The 21,291-nt window shown below is 46.7% G+C and overlaps 1 protein-coding gene across 3 annotated transcripts in view; it reads left to right on the plus strand.

Moving 5' to 3' along the window:
• Positions 1–21,291, plus strand: part of SVOP (SV2 related protein) — a 112,202-nt gene that overhangs the window by 45,870 nt on the left and 45,041 nt on the right. For all 3 annotated transcript variants that reach the window (XM_033220721.1, XM_033220723.1, XM_033220722.1), the window contains exon 6: positions 11,618–11,742. In XM_033220721.1, the coding sequence (XP_033076612.1) occupies positions 11,618–11,742 (125 nt within the window). The remainder of the gene's footprint in view (positions 1–11,617; positions 11,743–21,291) is intronic.

A 21,291-nucleotide genomic window follows, 5' to 3' on the forward strand; every position in this document is an offset into this window, starting at 1 on the left:
CATCCCCGGGCTGGAATCATTTCCTCATTACCCCTGGCTGGGGCAGTCAAAGGATGGTAGATAAAGCCATTGATTCTCTTGTCCTAAAGAGAGCTATTTCTCAAATTTTGGGTTTTTTGTTTTTGTTTGAGACAGGGTCTTGCTGGAGTGCAGTGACACAGTCTCAGCTCACAGTAGTCTCAACCTCCCAGGCTCAAGCAATCCTCCCACCTTAGCCCCCCAAGCAACTGGGACTACAAGCGTGCACCAATACACCCAGCTCATTTTCGTATTTTTTGTAGAAATGGGGTTTCACCATGTTGTGCAGGCTGGTCTCAAATTCCTGGCCTCAAGCGATCCTCCTGCCTTGGCCTCCCCACAGCACTGGGATTACAGACATGAGCCACTGCACCCAGAAAATAATTTCTCAATCCCAGCAGGACTGAGCTCCAGTGTCTGCTGTGGGAACCTGTTCATGAAGACATCCTGAGTTACCTTCCTTCCCTTCCCTGTCTCACTTCTCCACTCCCCTACTGGAATCTGCTCAAATAAACTATCTTTACTAGGATCCTTATCTTAGAGCCAGCCTTTGGGAGAGCCCAGACATGATATGAAATGGATTTGTAGACAAGAAGGAACAGGGAACTTACAGCTCAGGGCCTTGACATCAGGTGGACCTGGGTTCAGTCTCAACTTTGCCACTACTGGCTGTGTGATCTTGGGCAAGCAAATCCCCATTTTTTTTTTTTTTTTTTGAGACGGAGTCTTGCCCGGGCTGGAGTGCAATCATACGATCTTGGCTCACTGCAGCCTCTGCCTGCTGGGTTCAAGTGATTCTCCTGCCTCAGCCACCCAAGTAGCTGGGATTATAGGCACCTGCCACCACACCCGGCTATTTTTTGTATTTTTAGTACAGACGGGGTTTCACCATGTTGGCCAGGCTGGTCTCAAACTCCTGACCTCAAGTGATCCGCCGGCCATGGCCTCCCAAAGTGCTGGGATTACAGGCGTGAGTCACTGGGCTCAGTCAAATTGACCTCTCTGATCATCAATTTCCTAATATGAATAAAGAAGAAAATAACAGAACCTGTATTGGAGGGTTAAGAGAGATGAATTAGGGTTAATTGAGGTGTAAATCACTGTTTCTTTTGTTTTTTCGAGGCAAGGTCTTGCTCTGTTGCCCAGGCTGGAGTGCAGAGGTGCAATCATAGCTAATTGCAGCCTTGACCTCCTGGGCTCAAGCAATCCTTCCACCTCAGCCTCCCAAGTAGCTGGGATAAGACTTGTGCCACCATGCCCAGTTAATTGTTTTTTTATTTTTTGTAGAGAAACAGGGTCTCACTATGTTGCCCAGGCTGGTCTCAAACTCCTGGCCTCAAGCAGTCCTTCCACCTCAGCCTCCTAAAGTGCTGGGATTACAGATGTGAGCCACTGTGTGAATCTCTTTGTACAATGCCAGGCACCTGCTAGGCACAGGACACATGTAAACTGAAACTCCAAGTATAACATTTCTGACAAGTCCCCATGCAACGTCAATGCTGCTAGTTTTGGGACCATACTTTGAAAATGATTGGTTTAGACTAAGAATAACCTACTACTGGAGCTGGGAATGGGCTACTTGAACAAACCTAGAATTCTGTTAGGAAGGAAGAAGTGAGATCTGGATGCTGGGTAGGTAACAGGCAATCTCCACTACAACTAGCAAGTCATGGGCTGAAAATAAAATAGTGCATTGTATAGCAGGCATGATACAAAGTATGGTTCATGCATTAGCTCATTCAATCCCCATAATAACCATTGAAATAGGTACTATTATCACTCTGACTTGATAGAAGAAGAAACTGAGGCACAGAGAGTGGGCAACTTACCCAGGGCTACATAGTTGTGCATCACAGAGGCAGGTCTTGCTCATTCTAAGTCTAGAACTCTGTCTTCACTGTGATGCCAGTGGCTTGGATCGGTAGGTGCTCCAAAAGCAGGTGATGGCTCAATGAATGAATGAACGTTCCAGCAATGCCACAGAGGATGCAAACTCCTGCTGCATCCCCTCTCACTGCTACTGCGCAGGAAACTGTGGCCAATAGACACCTGGAAGATGGTGATCAATATAATTGCCAAGAAATGGTGATTAATATAATTGCCAAGACTGTAACTCCAGAGGCAGCAGGCTGGAAACTAAATGCAGCCATGATGGGCCTCGGGATCTTGACTGGTGATGGCGCTGGAGATGGCAGTTGGAAAGTCCTCTCTGGGGCTCCCAAAGAAAGCAAAAGCTGGTTATTACCCCCCTGTTAACCCAAGAAGGAATTACTCTGGTCTTCAGTGGCAGCTCTCTAGATTCTGCCCCCATCTGCCCTCCCACCCATTTCCTGTTTCTGGAGCATATGAATGATGGCACAGTGACTTTCTGGTTGGAAGAATGAACAAGAGTTTAAGGACAGGAGAGAGGAAGGAAGGAAGGAAGGAAGGAAGGAAGGAAGGAAGGAAGGAAGGAGGAAGGAAGGAAGGAGGAAGGAAGGAAGGAAGAAGGAAGGAAGGAAGGAAGAAGGAAGGAAGGAAGGAAAGGAGGGAGGGAGGGAGGGAGGGAGGAAGGGAAAAAAAGGAGGGAAGGAAAGAAGAAGGGACGGAGGGAAAAGGGACAGAGGGAGGGAAAGAAGGAAAAAAGGAAGGAAGTAAAGAGGGCCGGTGCGGTGACTAACGCCTGTAATCCCAGCACTTTGGGAGGATACATCACCTGAGCTCAGGAGTTAAAGACCAGTCTGGGCAACATGGCAAAACCCCATCTCTACAAAAAATACAAAACTTAGCCAGGCCCAGTGGCGCGCGCCTGTAGTGCCAGGTACTCAGGAGGCTGAGGCAGGAGAATCGCTTGAACCCAGGATGGGGAGGCTGCAGTGAGCCGAGATCATGCCACTGCACTCCAGCCAGGGCAACAGAGCAAGACTCTGTCTGGAAAAAAAAAAAAAATAAAAGAAAAGAGAGAAAGAAGAAAGGAGAAAGAAAGAGAGGTAGGAAGGGAGGGCGAGAGGAAGAAAGGAAGGAGGTTGGGAGAGAGAGCGAGGAAGGGGGAGAAGGAAGAAAAAAAGGAAGAAAGAAGGGAGGGAAGGAGGAGGGAAAGAAGGAGAGAAGAGAAAACACCTCTGAAAATAAAACAGAGTCATTTTTGTTTTGATGGAGCTGAGCAGCCGTTAAAAGAACTGTAAAGCTGTGGCTGTCTGAGGCTGAATCCAATGTTAATCTTTAAGCCTTTAAAATAATCAAAGGAGGCCAGGAGTGGTGGCTCATGCCTGTAATCCCAGCACTTTGGGAGGATACATCACCTGAGCTCAGGAGTTAAAGACCAGTCTGGGCAACATGGCAAAACCCCATCTCTACAAAAAATACAAAACTTAGCCAGGCCCAGTGGCGCGCGCCTGTAGTGCCAGGTACTCAGGAGGCTGAGGCAGGAGAATCGCTTGAACCCAGGATGGGGAGGCTGCAGTGAGCCGAGATCATGCCACTGCACTCCAGCCAGGGCAACAGAGCAAGACTCTGTCTGGAAAAAAAAAAATTCATTTATTTGTTCCTGAGACAAACATGCACACACACACACACACGCACACAGACAAACACGCGCACGCACACACACTTCAGGAATCCATAATGAGGAAATTTGCTGAACCCAAATTCTGCTATCCAATTGCTGAATTATAAAGCAGTGAGGAATATAACAGAAAATGAGTAAAAATACCTTAACTTTGGGCTTGAATCTGACACTGCATGACTAAAGCAAGCCACTCCCCATCTAGGGCTGAAATTTCCTTATTTATATCAGAGGAGGCTGGATTAGAAAACACAGATATTCATAGCTACCATTCATTGAATCCCCAAAACGAAAGGGCAGGTTGGTTTTGTCCCTGTGTCTGTTCTAATCATTTATTAGAGGAGGCCAGAAACATGGATTTGAGGAGTCAGAAGGTTCAGTGGGACAGTGCTGTGATTGACTAGTGATGTCTGCCACAGTCACAGGACTGAAGAGCTTGGAGGGAATTTAGTAAACTCCATGAGGAAAGGGGCTGCATTTGTTTTGTTCACTGAGTTGGCCCCAGAGCCTGACCTCCCTGGCTCAGAGTGCACACTCAATAAATACTTCTCGAGTGACTGAGCTGCGGTGGATGAGAACCAGACCTCCTTGTTTCCACTTTCTGCTACTTTCTTATCCTCTCCAGAGCAGCAACTGCCTGATGAATGTTTTTTATTGACGTGGAAAGTCCACAATGCACAATGGTCATTCATGTAGGATCCCAACTTCCCTTGGAAGAGTATGTTTACTCTGCCACTAGGGGCAGTAATTCACTTAGTGTTCCCACATAGACATCTTCATGTTTGTGAAGGGCCTCAGAAGAGAAAGCTCTAAGCTGGGATTTTAAAGAGATTTATAGAGGGGTTTACAGAAATGCCATGTACTGAATCTTGCAGATTGCAAACATGTTTTGGCACCTTCCAAAATAGTAGTTCTCAGTGCAGGGCTGGGGGTACTTGGCAATGTCTAAAGACATTTTTGATTGTCACACCTGGGGGGAGGGGTGTGCTACTGGCATCCAGTGCATAGGGGCCAAGGATTCTGCTCCATAGCCCACAGTGCATGGGACAGCCCCCACCACAAAGAATGACCCAGTCCAAGATGTTGGCGGTGCTGAGGTTGAGAAACCAGGTTCTAGAAAACATGTGCAGACAATATCACCAAATTGCAGTGATGTGGCATCCGCTCTTCATGATCTTTCTTCATCTCCTGGGCCTACTCAGCCCTCATTTCTTTCTTTCTTTTTTTTTAATTGAGACAGAGTCACACTCTGTTGCCCAGGCTGGAGTGCAGTGGTGCGATCTCCGCTCACTGCAAGTTCCACTTCCTGGGTCCAAGCGATTCTCCTGCTTCAGCCTCCTGAGTAGCTGGGACTACAGGCGCATGCCACCAGGTCTGGCTAATTTTTGTATTTTTAGTAGCGACGGGATTTCACTGTGTTAGCCAGATAGTCTCGATCTCCTGACCTCGTGATCCACCCACATGGGCCTCCCAAAATGCTGGGATTAGAGGTGTTAGCCACCATGCCCGGCCTCGGCCCTCATTTCAATATTTACCAAAGAAGCTCATTTTGACAAATGAAATAATGCAGTGTCATTGTGAAAAGCCTGGGTTTTGAGGCCAGACTGCTTGGGTTCAAATCCCAGCTCCTCTACTTAAAAGCTGCATACTGGGCGAGCTATTCAACTTCTCTGTGTCTCAGTTTTCTCATCTGTAGGTGGGATAAGAATAGCCTCTCCCATGGGGCTGTTATGAGGAGTAAATGGCCCTTGTACATAAAGCTCTTGGCACAGAGAAAATTACATAAATGTCCATTATTATACCTATCATTTGCCAAGCTTGGGGTGCCCGTAAAAGGCAATGCCAGCATTGAAATGCAGGCACACCTGGCTCCAGGGTCCACATCCTTAACCCTGACCTTGGCTGCTGGGAGACATAACTGAATTATCCCTCAGAATTTAGTTGATTAGTTGAACATTCATCCATCCCAAATAGATGAAGCCCAGGAGGGCTGCCCATATGGTGTCCCACCAGTTCTCCCAACCAGCTTGATAAATTCCATACCCAACATGAAACTGGCCTGACCAGAGGGAAAGAGAAAGTGTCCCCAGATTGCAGAGCTTCCTTCTCCCCAGCATGGAATTCTGGCCCAACCTCAGGAAGGACAGATCAGATTCTAATTATAAAGCTTCCCCAGAATTCCCCCAGGAACACTGGGCAAGCCAGGCAGCTGGCAAGCCTTGGCAACCACCGAGAACCTCCTTGATCTGCCCTGGCTCAGCAGTAAGGTTCCTGCCGGGGCGTTCACTGCGTGATATTGTGGGGCATTCACATACGGGGTTAGGACTCAGTGAGCCACTTCGGTTCCTACAGGAGTTTCTACCGCCTGGGAGTTTGTGGCAGCCGCAGAAAGGCGAAGGCAACTGTAGGTGTGTGGTCTTGAAGACATGGAGATAAACACATCCAGGTTTATATCATAGTGCACCCCTGTTGACTGAGGTGACCTTGGGCAAGATCCTTCACCTCCCTGAGCTTCAGTTTCCCCATCTGCAAAATAGACTCCATAATAGGCACTTTAATGGGGGGATTAAATAAGAAAATGTAGCCAGGCGTGGTGGCATGTGGTTGTGGTCCAGGCTACTTAGGGGCTGCGGTGAGAGGATCGCTTGAGCCCAGGAGTTCAAGGATGTAGTGAGCTGTGATTGTACCACTGCACAATCCTTGAACTCCTGGGCTCAAGTGCCTGGGTGACAGAGCAAGGAAAGGAAAAGAAGGAAGGGAGGGAGGGAAGCAGGGGGTGGGAAGGAAGGGAGGGAGGGAAGCGGGGGAGAGAGGGAAGGGAGGAAGGGACGGAGGGAAGGAGGGAGGGAGGGAGGAAGGAAGGAAGGATGGAAGAAAGAAAGAAAGAAAAAGTGTATAATACACTTTGAATATGGTATGGAGCGGTCACTATCTAGTTCAAAAGCTATTAGGTCTATCTTATCTTTAAGAAGGAAGTGGAGGTGCCTGGCAGGCGCTCAGACTCCCTCTGAGGATCCCTGGGGGCTCCTTGACCTGTGAATATTGTCCTTTGGTTGAGCATGTTAGAGAATACCACGGGCCATGTTTGGCCCACGGGCGCCAGGTTTTCTAGGCTACAAGTTGCAAACTGTAACCCATAGGCCAAATATGGCCCCAATGTGTTTTATTTATCCTGCACAACATTTTAAAGGATTTTGAATCAGTTGCCTCCATTTCAAAAGTGACATCTTGCATAAAAATAAAGTTATGATTTTTTTGGAAAATCAGGTAATCTGGGCCTGGAATCCACATTTTGTCATGGTAATTTTTGGCTAGAGTTGAACAGAGGCTGACAAGACAGGGCAAGTTCTCTGTAATTCCGCCAGGCCCCCCATCCTTGCTGTGTTACACTTGCATTGTGCGTTTATGTTCTCTGTCAGAGGTAACAGGGAGCCATCAAAGGCTCTAGAGGAAGGCAGTGGCTCATTCGAGGTTGGAAGTTCTGACTCCAACTTTGGCACCACGGACTGATCGCTCAACCACTTGGGCCCTTGCTCTGCTAATTTGTAAAGCAGACATGAAAATAATAACCTTTGTTCACAGGGCTGCTGTGAGGACCCAGCGTAATGATGTGACAACGGTGAATGAAATGCAAATGAAAGTTCCATGAAGTCAGAAACTCTGGCTGTCATGTTCCCTACGGTAGCCCAGGGCCTGGCAAACAGCAGGTGTTCAATATATGCATATTTTATGCACGAATGGATGAATAATATATATCAGTATCTTTAATGCTGGATCCACAGCACGTGTTCAACATGTGTTTATTGAATAAATGAATGAATGGGTGAAGAATATATGTCAGTGTCTGGTGTACAGCAGGTGCTTAATACATGCTTATCAAATGAGCAAATTAATGAATGCATAATGTCTATGCACCTACCCTGGAGCCTTATATACAGGGGATGCTCAATAAATGTAAAAAGAAGGGAGAGAGGAAAGGAGGAAAGAAGGAAGGAAGGAGCTATCAATCTATAAAGGGCAGAACAGATATTAGACTGAATGACAGTCACAGTTAATGAGAAGCCCAAAGGCCCGTGAGACATTCCTGCAGAGTCCCACACAAGCTCTTGGGTGGGACTTGCTGGCAGCACCCCCTGCTTTTGTAATAGCCGTGACAGTCCTTACACAGGGTTGCTGAGCCCTCGTTTTGGGGCAGCTGGAAAGCCATGGCATCAGCAGACAAATGCAGAGCCAGCTGCAGCCTGCTGCGACCAAACAGGACAGATCAGTGTGTCTCTGCTGCCTGGCAGGGGGATAATACGGCTCCCAGCAGACCTTGAAGGAGGGTTAATTCCCATGCAATCATCTCGGTGCCTTCTTTTCTCCCACTGCTGCTAATTAAGTCTTGTGTTTGATTCAAGACTCCTTGGATTCCAAGGAAGAAAGTCCCTATTAAGTTAGCTTAAGCCAAAAGAAAGGGATTAAATGTCCGTATGGCCAGTACCGATGTCACAGTCATGCATTTAGGAGTGCAAAAATGTTGCTTTATTATTATCATCGCTTCCTAGACTTTAGTCAATCCTGTGCCATCTATTATCTTGTGTACTTAATATCTTTCTCCTTTCTTTCTTTTTTTAAATTTAATTTTTGTAGACCAAGGGTCTCGCTATGTTGCCCAGATTGGTCTCAAACTCCTAGCCTCAAGTGATCCTTTTGCCTCAAGCTCTCAAAGTACTGGGATTACAGGCATGAGCCACCTTGTCCTTAACTTAATAACTTTCTTCATATCAAATTGCTTTTTAAAAATCTATCACCTGTAACATGGGGCTAATAAAAAGAAATTGGAATATATTTTTGGAAAGTGAAACTATAGTTTTAATTGGAAGATCAATAACAATTGCCTTAAGTAGGAAGTGTCTGCAAAAATAAATGCAACACAAATAAAACAATGTTATTAAATTCTAAGTGGTTGTGGTTGTCCCAGTGCCTTCTGTGTTAAATAGAGAGCAGAATAGCTGTTCTTAAAAGGTGTCAGCTGGGTGTGGTGGCTCATGCCTGTAATCCTAGCACTTTAGGAGGCTGAGGCGGGTGGATTGTTTGAGTCCAGGAGTTCGAGACCAGCCTGGGCAACATGGCAAAACCTTGGCCAACATGGCAAAACCCCTTCTCTACTAAAAATACAAAAATTAGCTGGCTATGGTAGCGCAAACCTGGAATACCAGCTACTCAGAGGCTGAGGCAGGAGAATCGCTTGAACCCAGGAGGCGGAAGTTGCAGTGAGCTGAGATCGTGCCACTGCACTCCAGCCTGGGTGACTGAGCGAGACTCTATTTCAAATAAGTAAATAAATAAATACAAATAGAGATAAATAAATAGGTGTTTACAGACTGGCACCTCACGGACTCTTTCTCTTTGACATAATCATAAAAATGAAGACTGAAATGAAAAAGAAATAACTTTTTTGTGAGGAGATGCAAAGTTATTTAAAATATTCTCTCTGCCACCTAAAGTCATTTTCTAAAAGATCTGAAATCATCTGGTAGGCTTCCAAATTTCCTCGCTCATCTCCTTTAATTCACTTTCAAAAAATCAGTGTGTTTCATACTTGTCCCCTGAAGTATTCCCCGGGGGACAGGAAGGTGAACTCACCCTTGGAGCTCTGGGAAGGGTATTGCAGAAAGAGGCCTGCCCCAGACCTCACAGAGCAGGTTGAAAATACATGCGAAATTTGCATTTTACCCTCTCATATTTGGCATCGATTGTGACATAAAAATAGTATTTGTTTATTCTTATTTTTTTTTCAATCTCTAAGGGTAATTAACACTCCAGGAATATGTGCCATGTTTGTCTTTCTTGTTTTGTTTTGTTTTGAGATAGAGTCTCACTCTGTCGCTCAGGCTGGAGTGCAGTGGCATGATCTTGGCTCACTGCAACCTTCACCTCCTGGGTTCAAGCAATTCTCATGCCTCAGACTTCCGAGTAGCCGGGACTACAGGCACCTGCCACTCCGCCTGGCTAATTTTTGCATTTTTAGTAGAGACGGGGCTTCACCATGTTGACCAGGCTAGTCTGGAGCTCCTGGCCTCAAGTGATCCGCCGGCCCCAGCCTCCCCAAATGCTGGGATTACAGGTGTGAGCCACCGCGCTCGGCCCCCTGTTTGTCTTGAAGCATTGTGTCCCTCTGTGGTTCTTGACCCTATTGAACACATGCCTCCTTTACTTTAAAAATGTCAAAAATTTGCCTCTGTAATCCCAGCTACCCAGAAGACTGAGGTAGGAGGATCCCTTGAACTCAGGAGCTCAAGATCAGTGTGGGCAACATAGCAACACTCCATTTCTTTAAGAAAGTGAACAATTCGAATAATGCCTTCTTAACTATCCAGAAAAAACTTTCAAAGATAAAATAACCTAGTCACTCACATACTTTAAAAAAGAAATCAGCTGGGCGTGGTGGCTTACACCTGTAATCTCAGCACTTTGGGAGGCTGAAGTGGGTGGATCACTTGATCCCAGGAGTTTGAGAATAGCCTGGGCAACATGGTGAAATGCCACCTCTGTAAAATATACAAAAATTAGCCAGGCATGATGGCACACATCTATGCTTCCAGCTGCTTGGGAGGCTGAAGTGGGATGATCACTTGAGCCCGGAGGTTGAGGCTGCAGTGAGCCGAGATTGCACCACTGCACTCTAGCCTGGGCAACAGAATGAAATCCTGTCTCAAAATAAATAAATAAGAAAGAAATAAGTTCTTTGTTTGGTTTGCAAATTAGGAGGATCTAAGAGTATGTCATTCATTAAAATAACTTCAAAATGAGTTTGCCAACACAGGAAACTGCCTTTATATTATGTTTTATTCTTCATAGTAAAAATATCACTCAGTACAATTATACTTTGATATAGTTTTATCTTGGTACAATAGATGTTAGAATAATGATGCCAAGATAAACTTGCCAATGAGAAAAGAAAGAAATCAGTTCTAAAGTGCTAACCAGGAGGGATAAATTTAAAACATCATTCATAAAATAAAATTTATTTTTAATATGCAAATGTTTACTTACAACTCTGTCTAGGTGACAAGGGGTCAATATCTGCCCCTGATTTAAATATGTTTGGATTTAACGGAATATTATTGATGCTTTTTCTTTACATTTGACCTTTTTTTTTTTTTTTTTTTTTTTTTGAGACGGAGTCTCGCTCTGTCGCCCAGGCTGGAGTGCAGTGGCCGGATCTCAGCTCACTGCAAGCTCTGCCTCCCGGGTTCCCGCCATTCTCCCGCCTCAGCCTCCCGAGTAGCTGGGACTACAGGCGCCCGCCATCTCGCCCGGCTAATTTTTTGTATTTTTTTTTTAGTAGAGACGGGGTTTCACCGTGTTAGCCAGGATGGTCTCGATCTCCTGACCTCGTGATCCGCCCGTCTCGGCCTCCCAAAGTGCTGGGATTACAGGCTTTACATTTGACCTTTTAAAATAAGGTTTAAATCAGTCTATTATAGATAAACCCTGTGCATGAAAGCTGACACTGAAGTTTCCCATCAGTGGCTCAAATGCTGCACACAGCGTTGTCATTGACAGCATGGTTTCCCGAAAAGAACAATTTTGTAAAGTTCCAGGTCAAACAAAGTAAATTTTCTTTTGACTTATCTGAAAGTGGCATTCCTGAAAAATTAAGTGTGTATTCAAACTATGCCAAAGAAAAAGTCTTGAATGTGTGAGACAGAGCAAAAGGTCTAGGTGTGGACCATCAGAAACAGTTCCAGCTGCATGATGGGTGGGCAGAACATTTGAGATGGTATGAGATGCAGGACAAGTCTATTTTGTCTCCTGCATTGTGGAATATCTGACATATCTGGCCCAGACTGGCACTCAATGCCAATCATTGGGACAACCAAGAATGGCCCACGATTTTCTTACCCACCCACTACGGGTTGGCACTCCCCATACAGAGGACTCCAGTATCCCTTTGGTTGTGTAGGCTTCCTTTAGCGTGACCTCATTATCGGCAGCTCTCAGTGCAGTGCAGACGCTACCTGGAGGCGCTGAAAAGCCCTTGTGATTCCGTGTCTTCCTTCTCCGCAGGGACTGAAGATCAGCGTGCTGTGGACGCTGTACTATGGCATCCTTAGTGCTTTTGCACCCGTGTATAGCTGGATCCTGGTGCTCCGGGGCCTGGTGGGCTTCGGGATTGGAGGAGTTCCCCAGTCGTAAGTAAATACCCAGTGCTGGCTATGCAGCCAGGCTGCCCATCCACATGTCTGTTCATGGCCTGGGTCGGGAGGTAGGGGCTGAGATGGGGGAGCAAGGGTGCAGAGATAGCTATACCAGGGCTTCCAGGATCAAGGAGCTATGGTGTAGCAAGAAAATAGCATCATTATCAGTATTGTTAGGATCAACCACAGCAGCAAAACAACACAATGGCTGGAAGGTTGCAAGCGAAATAATAATGCATCTAACACTGATGGACTGTTCCACTTGGACGCATCGCAGCAGCCCAAGAGGTGTGTGTTACTGTATTATTTCAATCTCTGTTTTACAGTTGGGGAAACTGAGGATCAGAGAGTGAAATCATCTGTTTGAATCACATGGTGGGTAACTACAACATCCATGCTTTTAGCCACTATGAATGCTGCTTTCCACACTCTTCCAACCTAAACACAAGGCAGGGTATGATGCTGACCACATGTCACCCAGGCAGTAATTTGCTGGTGTTGTAGTTTAAGGTACTGAGAATATTCAGAGCTGTAGGAAGAAGCCACTTTCTCCTGGGGGATTGAGGAGGACTTCCTATTTGTGATGGGCCCTGAAGCAGAAATTGGCACACTATGGCATATGGGCAGAATTCGACCTACTGACTGGTTTTGTTAATAAAGTTTTATTGGAATACATCGCACCCTCCATTTATGTATTATCCATGGTGATTTTCATGCCACAGCAACAGAACTGAGTAGTTTCAGCAGATATACGGCCTGCAAAGCCTGAACTATTTACTATGTGGCCCAATATAGAAAATGTGTGTTGGACCCCATCCTAAAAAGTAATAGTCAATATTTCGTGTTAACTATGTGGCAGATGCTGTTCTAAATGGTTTACCTAGACAATCTCCTTTAAGCTCTCATTTTCCCTAGAAGGTAAATTATATTATTAACCCCATTTTACAGATAAAGAAACTGAGGCACAGAGAGGTAAAGTAACTTGCTCCAGGCAACACAGCCAGGAAGTGACGGAGCTGGAATATGAACTGGACCTTCTAACCCCAGTGCCTGGGCTCTATACCCATTGCATTTTACTGCCTTGCTATTAAGAAGGCAAAGGATTTGGAAAGACCCAGAAGGAGACTTGGAGAAGATGTAGGATGTTTCCTAGGAAGAGAACCACATGAAAAGAGGAAGCTGCAGCTGAGGCTGAGGAAGGCTAGTTGTCTGGTTGGTCAGCTTGGAAGGATGAGATCTATAAGAATTGAAAGCTGGCCAGGCGCGGTGGCTCATGCCTGTAATCCCAGCACTTTGGGAGGCCAAGACAGATAGATCACTTGAGCTCAGGAGCTCGAGACCAGCCTGACCAACATGGTGAAACACCGTCTCTACTAAAAAATACAAAAATTAGCCGGGCTTGGTGGTGGGCACCTGTAGTCCCAGATACTTGGGAGGCTAAAGCAGGAGAATTGCTTGAACCCAGGAGGCAGAGATTGCAGTGAGCCAAGATTGTACCACTGCACTCCAGCCTGGGCAACAGAGTGAGACTTTGTCTCAATAAAAATTCAAAAAAAAAAAAAAAAAAGAATTAAAAGCTGAGATTGGACAGGTAGGCCAGGTCAAGCTTGTTAAAGGCCTAAAATGCCAGGCCAAAGGGATTCTATTGGTGATGAGGAGCCACTGAGAGTTCTTGAGCAGTGGAAGTACTTTAGAAGTATGAATGTGGCTGTGGCAGGTAGAGCAGCTTGGAGGTAAGGAATCGTATTGCAATAATGTAGGCAAAGTTTGCAAGAGGACTAGGGCGATCCGTTGTAGGGTATTCATTTATTCCACCAATTTTTCTTGAGCACCTATAAATGCTAGGTGCCGGGATGCAGCATCGAGCGAGAGCACCATGGTCCCTGTTCTAGGATGGGATCCTGGGGAAGAGACTTTGAGATGGAGATTACTGTGCGGGTGGTTACTAGGATCACTTGCAAGCAACTAAGAAAATTAGGAGCCGCAGAGGGAGAAGCTGGATTGCAATACCATTGCCACAGAGGCCTCTGCTCAGCTTACAGGGGTTCAGAAGCTGAGGCAGCTCTTCAGAGGTGTTTCAGATTGGGGCAGGGGGGCTAGGCCTTTTTACCCTCACACCAACCAGGCATCGGATGTGGGCGGGCTGCCCTCAAGGATGGAGCATGACCATTGGCAAGGCAGCTACTTTTGGCCAAGGCAACTTCTGCAAGGGACTCAGCTATGAGCTCCCAGCAGGCAAGGCTGCTGCTCATTTTGGAGGGAATACATGCCTCAGTCCTGAAGGGCAGACCTCGTGGCACATCACAGCATCCTCCACAGTCCAGGGTGGACCCACTTGCTTCAAATATAGTCATGCATCACTTAATGATGGGGATGTGTTAAGAGAAATGCATCAATAGGTGATTTTGTCACCGTGCAAACATCATAGACTGTCCTCACACAAAGCTAGATGGGACAACCTCCTACACAGCTAGGCTATATGGTATAGACTATTGCTCCAGGGCTACACACCATGTAACTGTACTAAATACTGCAGACAATTTGAACACAATGACACAATGGTATTTGTGTATCTGAACATATCTAGACATAGAAAACCTACAGTAGAGACACAGTATTCATTTTTTTTTTAAAGGCCAGGCATGGTACCTCACACCCGTAATCTCAGCACTTTGGGAGGCTGAAGCAGGAGGATCCCTTGAGCCCAGGAGTCTGAGATCAGCCTGGGCAACAAGGCTAGCCCCCCCTCGCTATTAAAGAAGAATGAAAATAGGCCAACTCTGGGTGCACTGCCTGTGAGTTAGCCCTGCTCTGCACGGAGCAGTACTCTTCAATAAAAGATTGCAAAATAAATTAATTATCACAGTATTATAATCTTATGGGACCACCATCATATATGTGGTCTGTTGTTGACTCAAATGTATTATGCAGCCCATCATTGTAATCTGTTCACCCCGCCTCAGAACAGTTTCCCCAGGATTCTGGTTAGCCTCTTTTCTGCAGTAAATTAATCTACAGTCCCTGTGATTGCTGCTGGCCTCATGGCTGCAGAGGATGCCAATGCAGCTCATAGTTGAGTCTCGCAGAAGTTGCCTTGGCCAAAAGGCCAAATGTCTCCCACCTCCACTCCCCATTCCAAATTCCTCTCAGCTTCAGTGAGCACCCCCGCTGATCTAGATGGTTTATCTGGGTGGGTGACTGAGACTCATGCCTAAGGGGTTCGAGTCCCTGGTCGCCATGCCTCTTTTAGGCCATATTTGCTGTGCTTGTCCATTTAACACCAAAATTCAGCAGGAGATTACCAAGAGATGTCTGGTGTATCATCTGGGTGACCCTATGATAGATGGCGCTTGTTAAGTCTTAATGATGGCTAGAATCAATTTTTCCGACACAGTGGTGACTCTTTTTCTTGCCTGTTCATTTCTCGACACAAAGGAGCCCAAAGTTACTGGGTAGCAGCTGTTTCTTAAAGTCTAATGGGTGCGGGCATGGTGGCTCAAGCCTGTAATGCCAGCACTTTGGGAGGCCAGGGTGGGTGGATCATCTGAGGACAGGAGTTCAAGACCAGCCTGGCCGACACAGTGAAACCCCATCTCTACTAAAACTACAAAAATTAGCTGGGTGTGGTGGCACATGTCTGTAATCCCAGCTACTTGGGAGGCTGAGGCAGGAGAATCCCTTGAACCCAGGAAACAGGGGTTGCAGTGAACCGAGAGCGTACCACTGCAATCCAGCCTCAGCGACAGAGCAAAACTCCATTTCAAAAAAAAAAAAAAAAGGTCTACTGGGACTCTTGCTGTGTCTCCTGTGGAAGCTTTCCTTCCCTGGGAGCCAGGACCTCTAGACCCACAGAGCCCAGAAGTTGCAGGATGTGAAGTACAAATCCCCTGATTCGGGTCACTGGGACTGATGACAATGAAGCCTCCTCTTACTTCAACCCCTTAATTTCCAGACCCATGAATCTTTTCTCCTGGGAATGAAGCATCATAATGGTAGTGGATTTAAGTGGGTATTGTGTCCTGGAGGACAGTGCCCCATGGTCATAGGGCGTCATCTCCAAACTGACACCTTAGTGTCATCTTCAGAGTGCTGTCCCATTGCTCTCTCAGGCCAGCAGCTTCTCTCAGGCCAGCAGCTTCAGGATAGCACAATATATGATAGGACCATTGGATTCCAGGCCATACATCCACTTCTACATCTCCTTCACTCTATATGGGCTCCTTGGGTCCCAAGCAATGTTATGAGGGATCCTTTGTCAGTGGGTCAGACATTGTGTGAGCCCTCGGGTGATGGTGGCGACCGAGACCTTGTGGGCAGGAGAGTTAAACCAGTACCCAGAACTGGTGCAGATTCAGTCAAAATGAATTGCTGCTCCTTCAAAACTGGAAGAGTCCAATGTACCTAAGTTGCTACCAAGTGACATGGAGTGGTTCCATCCTGGGGGCTCCACGTTGGTCTCTGTTGCTGGCAGGCTGGCTCTTCGGCAGCACAAGCAGCAAGATCAGCATTAGAGGGTGGGGATCTGTTCAGTCCTGCCAGAGCGCCCACCCTCTCAGGGGTAATAGTTCAGGAACTGACTTCTTATGCCTGTTGAGCATTGTGATTGGGGAAGACCGGAAGACAGAGCCTAGAAGGGTAATGCTAATTCTTTTTTTTTTGAGACGGAGTGTTGCTCTGTCGCCCAGGCTGGAGTGCAGTGGCCGGATCTCAGCTCACTGCAAGCTCCGCCTCCCGGGTTCACGCCATTCTCCTGCCTCAGCCTCCGGAGCAGCTGGGACTACATGCGCCCGCCACCATGTCCAGCTAATTTTTTTTGTACTTTTAGTGGAGACGGGGTTTCACCGTGTTAGCCAGGATGGTCTCGATCTCCTGACCTTGTGATCTGCCGGCCTCGGCCTCCCAAACTGCTGGGATTACAGGCGTGAGCTACCGCGCCCGGCCAGGGTAATGCTAATTCTAAAATAGATCATAGGCTCTGAAACCAGACTGCTTGGGTTTGAATCCTGGTTGCTCTGTCACATAATAGCTATATGACCTCAGGCAAGTCACTGAACCTTCCTACATCTGTTTCCTCATCTCTAAAATGGAACAACAACATCCCCACCTCATGAGGTCCCTTAAAATAATAGTCGTTAAATGACAACATTCTGTAAAATGCCCAGGACAGTGCCTGGCAGAGCACTCAAGATTTATTAACAAGCATTTGATCTGCTGAAGGCTTTGGTAAGAAGCTCAAGTGTCATTGTGATGGACGATGGATGACGGATGAATGCCTCAAGGTACCACTGTAGACAGGACAGACACAGGGGAGACATGGCCACCTGGATTTAACACATGAGCAAACCCCCAGCCTCCTCCTGCCACTTGGGAGGCTGGAGGATGCTGAGTGGCTCTCAGCTCTCCTCAGTCCTTCCCTCCTTGATTCATGATTAATTCCTCCAGGGCTCTGTAGAGTAGGCATTTGACATACACTTCTGAATCTGGGATGAGCTTACAAACCACTGGAGCTTGAAGCAAAGGCTATTCACGGAGCTGCAGCCATAAATCTGGGCTGGCAGGGGCTTGTGGACAATGTGCTCCACTTCTGGCTCAGCTCCAGGGATTCCTGCAGACACAACCACTGCCCTATTCATGAGTATGATGAGTTCATTGAGTACTGAACAGTTTTCCCCTAGTGGCTGGGAGGAACGTACTCACAGAACAGCAAATCCAATTCCCTTACCAGGGACGCTCAGAGAGACGCCAGCAGAAATAGACTTCAAACAGTCACTGATTTTCTTCTTATATAAGGAAAGAAAAAGGAATTAAATATACAGAATGCCCACAGAAATTCTTGTTCAAGAGGGTAGAATGAGAACAGACATTTGCTATTTCTTCTTCTTCCACATTTCCTGGAAATGACATAGAAGTAGAAAGAAATAGAATAAATCTTTTCTTTCTGCAAGAGACAGGGTCTTGCTCTGTTACCCAGGCTGGTGTACAGTGGCACAATCATGGCTCACTGCAGCCTCGAACTCCCAGGCTCAAGTGATCTTTCTGCCTCAGCCTTCCAGGTACACACCACCATGCTCAGCGAATTTTTTCTACTTTTGGGTGGAGATTGGGGTCTCACTATGTTGCCTGGGCTGGTCTTGAATAACTGACCTCAAGCGATCTGCCTGCCTTGGCCTTCCAAAGTGCTGGGATTACAGGCAGGCATCAAGATGCCCAGCTAGGAAATAGAATAAACAGTGCTTGAGAGCAAGAAAACAGTGCCATCAGTGGATCAGAATTTTGAGAAGCTTCTGGAAGCTTATAAGCAGATGGGATTGCAAGGGTGGAGTAACTGAAACAGAGAAAACCACACCCTAAAACAGCAAAGGGGCGGGACTACAAAGAGGAAGAGAGATTCTTCCTGTGGGGCTCTGGGGTATGGCACAGGACATCAGGGGAATAAAATAAAGGACACAGAGGAGCTAGGAGGGCCTTTCCCCCTTATCTCATGCTTGTCTTAAGGGTCCCCGGCTTGCCTGCCTGCTCCCTACCTTTTCCCCATTTAGTTGTTCATGTATTGAACACTGCGATAGCCCTTCCTTTTGGTTATTGAGCTATTACTACATTCCAGACACTGAGCCTCGTTCTTTACATATATTACCACTTTAATGCTCATAACATCTTAGGATATAGATGTTATGATCATCTCCACTTTACAGGTACAAAAGCTGGAGCTTTGTAGAAACTAAGTAGCATGCCCAAGGTCACATAGCTAGTAAATGGCAGAGCTAAGGTTTAGACATCACTTGACCCTCTAAACCTATTCTCTGAACTACTCCACTGAATAGTTTTTTTTTTTTTTTTTTGTCACCCAGGCTGGAATGCAGTGGCATGATATCTTGGCTCACTGCAACCTACACCTCCTGGGTTCAAGCTATCCTCCCACCTCAGCTTCCCAAGTAGCTGGGATTACAGGAGCACGCCACCACACCTGGCTAATTTTTGTATTTTTAATAGAGATGGGGTTTCACCAGGTTGGCCAGGCTGGTCTCGAACTCCTGACCTCAAGTGACTCGCCTGCCTCAGCCTTCCAAAGTGCTGGGATTACAGGCGTGAGCCACCCCACCCAGCCTAAATAGCTCTTTTATCTGTGAGGAGGGCAAATAAAAACTAGAAACGAAATTACAGAAGAAATATTTAGCCACCCAAGACAGCCACTGGCTTCCCACCACTGTAACTCTATCCACTTACACAAAAATAATGTCTTAATTATACAATGTTCCTATCCAGTTACAAAAATGACTCCCCTAAGTTCATGATTTGGAAACATTTAGTTGGAGATATTTTGATGTGATTAAATACAATTAAAAGTTTCCATTAATTTACAATAGCTATACCCTATTGCAGCAACTCATAAAATCAGATGAAAAAGATTTTGCTGTGTAAGTCTTAAAGGCTCAACAACCGAAAGTCCCTGTAATGTACTCTGAATGTTAAGTATAAATGTCAATTAGGGCTGGGAGTGGTGGTTCACGCTTGTAATCCCAGCACTTTGGGAGGCCGAGACGGGTGGATCACCTGAGGTGGGGAGTTCGAAACCAGCCTGACCAACATGGAGAAGCCCCGTCTCTACTAAAAATACAAAATTAGCTGGGTATGGTGGCACATGCCTGTAATCCCAGTTACTCGGGAGGCTGAGGCAGGAGAATCGCTTGAACCTGGGAGGCAGAGGTTGTAGTGAGCTGAGATCGCGCCATTGCACTCCAGCCTGGGCAACAAGAATGAAACTCCATCTCAAAAAAAAAAAAAAGAAAGAAAGAAAGTCAATTAGGTCATTAAGGATCCTGTTCCTCTACCCTGATCTGTGCTTTTCTACGACCCCCCTTCTCTCCTCCCTTCCTCATTCTTTTCTTCCTTCCCCCAAAGTAGAGATTCTCATTCTTGGTGATAAGAACAACAACAACATTAGCCTTAATAGTGATGATGATGATGATAATAATGGAGTTTACCAAGTGCTGGGCACTTTGCTAAACGTTCTGCTCAGACTACCTTACTTGGTCCATTGAACAACTGTTTTATCGTCATATGACAGATGCGAAAACCGAGGCTTAGAGCTCACAAGGGACTTGCTGGAGGTCAGATAGTTGTTATTATTATTTTTGAAACCAGATTTTGCTCTGTTGCCGAGGCTGGAGTGCAGCAACATGACCATACCTCCCTGCAGCCTCAAACTTTTGGGCTCAAGCGATCCTCCCACCACAGCCTCTGGAGTCACTAGAGTAAAGTGTGTGCCACCACACCCAGCTAATTTTTTAAATTTTTTGTTGAGATGGGCTACAGAGGACAGGGTAGATGGTCTCACTATGTTACCCAGGCTGTTCTTGAACTCAAGTGATCCTCCCATCTTGGCCTCCCAAAGTGTTGGGATTACAGGTGTGAGTCATCATGCCTGACCAGATGGTTATTACGTGTAGTGTAGGAGGCCTGGGCACAGTGGCTCACGCCTGTAATTCCAGCACTTTGGAAGGCTGGGGCGGGTGGATCACTTGAGGCCAGGAGTTTGAGACTAGCCTGGGCAACATGGCAAAACTCCATCTCTTCTAAAAATACAAAAATTAGCCAGGCATGATGGTGCACACCTGTAATCTTAGCTACTTGGGAGGCTGAGGTAGGAGAATCGCTTGAACCCGGGAAGTGGAGGTTGCAGTGAGCTGAGATTGCACCACTACACTCCAGCCTGGGTGACAGAGTGAGACTCTGACTTGAAAAAAGGCCGGGCGCGGTGGCTCAAGCCTGTAATCCCAGCACTTTGGGAGGCCGAGACGGGCGGATCACGAGGTCAGGAGATCGAGACCATCCTGGCTAATACGGTGAAACCCCGTCTCTACTAAAAATACAAAAATAGCCAGGCATGATGGTGCACACCTGTAATCTTAGCTACTTGGGAGGCTGAGGTAGGAGAATCGCTTGAACCCGGAAGTGGAGGTTGCAGTGAGCTGAGATTGCACCACTACACTCCAGCCTGGGTGACAGAGTGAGACTCTGACTTGAAAAAAGGCCGGGCGCGGTGGCTCAAGCCTGTAATCCCAGCACTTTGGGAGGCCGAGACGGGCGGATCACGAGGTCAGGAGATCGAGACCATCCTGGCTAATACGGTGAAACCCCGTCTCTACTAAAAATACAAAAACTAGCCGGGCGAGGTGGCGGGCGCCTGTAGTCCCAGCTACTTGGGAGGCGGAGGCAGGAGAATGGCGGAAACCCAGGAGGCGGAGCTTGCAGTGAGCTGAGATCTGGCCACTGCACTCCAGTCCGGGCGACAGAGCGAGACTCCGCCTCAAAAAAAAAAAAAAAGTGGAATGTAGGGTTTGCTTCTACTTTGTAACAAACCACCTTCGCATTCATGGTTTAAAACAATGATTAATTCAACTCATGATTCTGCAGTGAGGCAGTTTGGTGGCTCCTCTAGACTCTATGGGGCTTGCTCAAATGTCTTCAGTCCACTGAATCAGGGGGCACCCGGGCACCTGGTCCCATGGCACCTGGACAAGGGTGGACGGCAGCAAGCAGAAG

The sequence above is a fragment of the Trachypithecus francoisi genome, unplaced genomic scaffold, assembly GCF_009764315.1.
Source record: "Trachypithecus francoisi isolate TF-2019V2 unplaced genomic scaffold, Tfra_2.0 Lachesis_group11, whole genome shotgun sequence".
Taxonomy (NCBI): Eukaryota; Metazoa; Chordata; class Mammalia; order Primates; family Cercopithecidae; genus Trachypithecus; species Trachypithecus francoisi.